Below are 5,732 nucleotides of genomic sequence, written 5' to 3'. Positions count from 1 at the left end.
GATTGAGAACAAGTTTAATTTTATTCTTAAAGTTAAATATACAAAAAAAAATGCATAATATTATTGGAATCTTCTTCACACAAGTTGAGAAAGAGGTGAGATTTATCACTTTACCATCAAGCTAATAAATGATTTCCCACATCCTTTATTCATCATTATCAATAAGAGAATCTGCTCAACTTAGCAGCACTAAAAATGCATACACAGGAATTCTTGAATAAGGGAACTATGTAATATAAATGGAGAAACACACACCACTTGAGAAATTGTCAACATTCAAGGGTCTAGATGTTATTAGTCCATTTATTACAGAACATCCAACGCCATAACTAACCCTTGAGTGGGGTTTGGGGTTAAAAATTAACCATGGATTAGAACTAGGGTTAAAAGAACAAGTGGTTAAGAAGGGACAACCACAAAACCCAGATTTTTATTATCAACAGTCATCACTGCTCATCATCATCATCATCAATATCATCAATACCATCTTTCTTTCTTCTTCTTCTACCTTCGTTTTTTCCTCTCCCATTTCATGGACCAAAAATTCAATCTTTTTATCAAAAACCTAACCCTAACAACTTCTTGAAAGCACTTTTCGTCTCAAAATCACTTTTGTTTTTTTTATCTCCTCCTCCTCCTTCCAGCTTTTAATTAAATGTTTCAACTCAACCATGGACATAACCCCCACCAACAACAACACACTAAACACAAACACTAACTCCAAGTCCCCTGAAACAGACACCACTGATAATCATCAAACGGGAGCCACTCGGATCCACTCAGCAAAGCCGTTAACCTTCACAAACGGCGTCTTGAAACGCCACCAGCCTCAGCCGCAGCACCACCAACGTCACCACCACCACCACCACCACCACCCAATTGTTGTAACGTACAAAGAATGCCTCAAGAACCATGCAGCAAGCATAGGTGGCCATGCACTCGACGGCTGTGGAGAGTTCATGCCGTCCCCGACCGCCACCCCCTCAGACCCCACTTCCTTAAAATGCGCCGCCTGCGGCTGCCATCGTAACTTCCACCGCCGTGAGCCTGATCAAGATCATCATCTCCCTCACGTTCCAACAACGGCAACAACAGCAACAATTGAGTATCAGCCTCACCACCGCCACCACCCACCACCACCGGTGACGCAGCCACCGTCTCGGAGGAGCCCCAGCTCTGCATCTCCGCCACCGATCTCTTCCTCATACTACCCGTCAGCACCCCATATGTTGCTTGCTCTCTCAGGGAACTTGCAGCAGAGTAGTGCCGCAGCTGCAGTACCGCAAGAGAACCACCATATTAGCAATAATCATCATCATAATAACAATAATATTATGATGAGCAACAGCGGGGGCAGCAGTGGAGGCAGGAAGAGGTTTAGGACAAAGTTTAGTCAGAGTCAGAAGGAGAAAATGTTTGAGTTTGCAGAGAGGGTTGGGTGGAAGATGCAGAAGAGGGATGATGATTTGGTTCATGAGTTTTGTAATGAAGTTGGTGTTGATAGGACTGTGTTGAAAGTTTGGATGCACAACAACAAAAGCACTTTTGCGAAAAGGGATTTGAATGGTGCTGGCGGCAGCGGCAGCGGCAGTGCTGGCGGTGGAATTGGAAGGATCAATCTTGATGATGACAACACTGGCAACGACAACATCAACAACAGCAAGAGCGGTGACGGGGATGACCAAGACGAGGAAGAGGGTATCAACAATAATAATAATGGAGTGCGGAATTTGAATCATCAGTTCGGAAGTGCTACTGAAAGTGCTGCGCATGTCGCCAATGCTAATGGGGGCTCCTCTTCTTCATCCTAAATTGATCATGCAAGATGAAACATCATCCATGAGAACTTGATGAGAATAAGTGTTAGATATATAGAAGAGTAAGGACTACTTGTTTTTATTCCTAATTTTAGTTGTTTCTTCTTTCTTTAATTTCTTTCTATTAATTATTATTATTAATTTCTCATTTTGTTGCTAGAGTTTAATCAAATGATCATCATGGGAGAGCTTGTTCTAAAAAGGAAATTTATTTTATTTTCTTTTCTGGGCTTGATTTCTCCTTTGAGATCTTCTTCTTCTTCTTCTTCTCCTTCCTCATCATCTCTGGAAATGAACAGTTTGCGAGTGTGTCTGTGTGCGTTGTCTTTTTTTCATATTGTCTTGTCTGAGAGGAAGAAGCAAAAAGTGTTCATGCTAGCTTAGATTTAGAGTGGTTACAAAATTATTCTAATATATCCCGTTAGCTTTATGCCAATACTTTAGAGTTTAATTTGTGAAGAGATTTGATTTAATTTGGGACTGAATCATTTTATGATCATTTGTTGTTCCCTTATATATTATTATTATTATTATTATTATAGTTTTATAACTTAAAGTGGTTAAGATAAGCTAATATGTTCTTTAGGAATCTCGTCGTTTTGCATTTTTTTTTAAAATCTTTTTTTTATTCTAGGCAAATTAACTTTTAGCTTTTGGCGTTTTGGATAATGTTTATGTTTTAAGCAAATTGTGGGCTATAGTTAGAGCAGCAAAATCCCAACATTAGACTTTATGATTAAGGTATAATCCAAGGTTTAGTTTAATATAAAGAATGTTTTACTTAACTTTCCTTTTAAGGGAAGTCGAGTTAAGTTGATGACAATTAGTGAGTGCTTTTGCGTATTGAAAATAATAATAATAATAATTTTTTTTGCTAAGATGATGATGGTGACGAAAGTGGTACTTCAAATGTCGAGCATCCTGTCCATCACCTCCTCGTGGGTTTGTTTAAGTTTTAGGTCATTGGTGAAGTCATTAATCTTGTTTTTCTAGGAGCAGGGGCATTTTTTGGGCCTCGCTGCTAGTCCTTAGTCCTCTCCTCCCTTAAGACCAGTAATTTCCTTTGATGATATTTTTTGACCAAAAGGAAAGACCACCCCATAAATTTCTCTTATGTCATTTGGGTGTTAAAGTGGAATCTTGAGTTGAAGCTTCGACAATTTGTTTTAAGTTTTTTGCAAATTAATGTCAACAAAAGGTGCGAAATTTACGGACTCGATGACACGTTTCTACGGGTAAGATACCAAATATTGCATCCTCAATGCTTCTGCTGCAGTGTTATTGCTTTCACCATAATCTTTCAATTATGTGCCTGTAAATTAACAATGCACCCTCTAAAGAATAATTTAGTTAATGATGGAGTTTACTTGAAGCGAAGAACAAATTCCATTTCCGCAGCTTCATATATTATAGAATTCACTGTGCATCCGTTACATGTCAACTAAATTTACTGTGGGTGAGTGCGACTTGACTTCCCAAAATGTATGATTAAAAATCTGAATTTTGAACGTTGTTAGGTAACTTTTAGGGCTCACGCTACCGTTTGCCAAAGTAAAATTACAATTCATTTTTCTTTTAGAACTTTGTTTTGGGGAAGTGTTATATATATATATATATATATATATATATATATTTTTTTTTAAAAAAAAAGTGTAAAAATTCTTTAGATTGAGTGTCAAATCAACCAAAGGGACAGTCAGTTTACTTGTAATATTATCTCCAAGACCTTTCAAAATCAGGTTATTCAGGTTACAACTTTTTTGAGATGTGCTACAAAGACAGAAATTTTGGTTGACAAGATAAATGCAATGGGAAAATAAAATATAATGAAATTCCACTGTTAACTCAGTTGGCCCGTTCCTGGGGAAAAATATCGTTTGCTTTCTCGGTTTTGACTGGTTTTATCTTTTATGTGGTCATTAAAACCCCATTTGTCTGATAATAGAATTTGACGTGGTTCTAATTTGCAACTTCAATCTGATGTTATCAGTTGAATTTAAACAACTCGATTAGCTCCGAGTAACTCTTAAAAAATATAATATTGGGAGAAAGTGTAGTCAATTGTTGACGGAACGGAAGGGAAACCCAACTGAGCAGCAGCACACTGTCAAATTAATTAAATGTTATACGAAGGCTGGATTAATTAATTTATATATATATATATCATTGGATTCGTGTGTCCATCCATCATGTGATTCAGTATCCGTGTGCCTCTCTCATCTCACGTGCTTCCGCATTTGCACATTTAAATTGTGTTTCACACGATTGCTTATTTAGCACTAAAGAGATTATTTTTTTTTCTTTGTGAAACATCAATTTTACACACATATAGTGAATGAGTATTTATGTCTTTGGTTTGTGACAATGTTTTCCAATGTCCGTATCCTCTAGCGGTAACTAAATCTGAAAAAAAAATATATCCATTTTTTTACTAATAATAATAATATTATTATATAATTTTCATAATTAGTTATTAATTATAGAAGATTAGATAATAGTATTTTATGCAATAATTATAAAATATCTACTAAAGAAGAATTAGTAAAGTGAATACAAAAAAGTTAGATATATATATATTTTTTAAAAATTTGATTGTGAAAGGGGATTTTGAGCAAATCGTGATCAAATATATACAAATGAGCTGTCTTTTCAATTATTGACAAAGAGGTGAAGAGTAAGATTACATTATATAAACAAGCTAGCAATTTGGTGAAGGACCTAGAGCACGTTTCTATGAGTAAAGATACCAAGTATTACATCCTCAATACAACTGACTGAAAAGTGAATAGATAGGAAAAAAAGGACAACTGATTACTATATTGGTTATAATTCTATAATTCCTTGCCAGTCCTAAATCTATTTTTTTTTTGTTTTGTTTTAATAAATTAGAACATTCATATGGTAAATTAATTAAATTAGATTCCAGACTTCTAGAAAAGATAAATTATAAAAGACAGCTGGTAAAGCTGCGATAATTGAGAAAACGGCCGTATATATTGACTAAGTTTCTGACATCACATTGCTTCTAATCTTTGTACTATTTTTCATTAAATAAGATGATAAGAAGGCATTAAATTTGTTAAAGACACCAACACCATTCTCTTCCATATTGCTGCCGCTTACCAGTTACCAAGGCTATATTTAAAACCAAAATTCAAAGGCATAAATGAAGTTTTTGCAGCTTTAAATCCTGACCCTTCCTTGATCATCATCTTCTTCGGGGAAAAAAAAAAAAGAGAAAAAGGAGCAAGTGAAATATACCTTTGACAGAAGCACCAATTGCAAGTCAATGGAGGACCACAAAATTATTTTGTAGCATAAAGATTAAAGATTACTCACTCCACTTTATATAAAACAAATAAATAAATGTGGTCCATATTTATATTCTCAAACCAATATCCCCTCATAAATCTTTTTATTTGACAGCATCCTCTGTTGGCTCACAGCAACCCATTAACACAATTTTGGAATCCAAATTCACCTACAGAATTACATCTTTGTTGCCAGAAAACACTTGGTTTTATTCCAAGCTGAATCCCAATATTTTTATTTTTAGTTTTTATGACAACCAGAAAGATAAAAATTTCTGGGCCAAGTAAGTGGAGATGATGAATTGAAAAGCAGGCTGCAGAATTTCAACTGTACCATGGTTATGTCCAATTAGGTTATGGACTCGTTGATGTGAAAACAAAGATGCAAAGAACCCTTTTGTCTGACCCAAAATTGGAAATTCATGAGACCTATTTGTCCCAATTCACATGCTGCCCATTGCTTAGTCTTAATTTAGGTCGCACAAGTAATGGTCCAGTTGACAGAATGGGTGTGTATACACACTCATTCAATTCAATGAAATCACAGTGAGTATGCGTTTATACATATAAAAGAGTAATAATTTTGTAGGTATTCTGTATGTTA

The 5,732-nt window shown here is 35.4% G+C and overlaps 1 protein-coding gene across 1 annotated transcript; it reads left to right on the top strand.

The window, feature by feature from the left end:
- The first annotated feature begins 393 nt into the window (after positions 1 to 393).
- On the top strand, positions 394 to 2,084 carry LOC102611502 (zinc-finger homeodomain protein 9). The gene has a single exon (XM_006482531.4). The coding sequence runs from the start codon at positions 672 to 674 to the stop codon at positions 1,809 to 1,811; it is 1,140 nt and encodes a 379-aa protein (XP_006482594.1). The 5' UTR covers positions 394 to 671; the 3' UTR covers positions 1,812 to 2,084.
- The last annotated feature ends 3,648 nt before the right edge of the window (positions 2,085 to 5,732 follow it).

Source organism: Citrus sinensis, chromosome 6 (genome assembly GCF_022201045.2).
Source record: "Citrus sinensis cultivar Valencia sweet orange chromosome 6, DVS_A1.0, whole genome shotgun sequence".
Classification (NCBI taxonomy): domain Eukaryota; kingdom Viridiplantae; phylum Streptophyta; class Magnoliopsida; order Sapindales; family Rutaceae; genus Citrus; species Citrus sinensis.
Note: the sequence above shows the minus strand (reverse complement) of the source record. Positions and strands in the feature narration are given on the sequence as shown.

Bases quoted from the DNA above. Each gene is read 5' to 3' on its own strand.
- LOC102611502 (XM_006482531.4), top strand. From the start codon at position 672: ATGGACATAACCCCCACCAACAACAACACACTAAACACAAACACTAAC.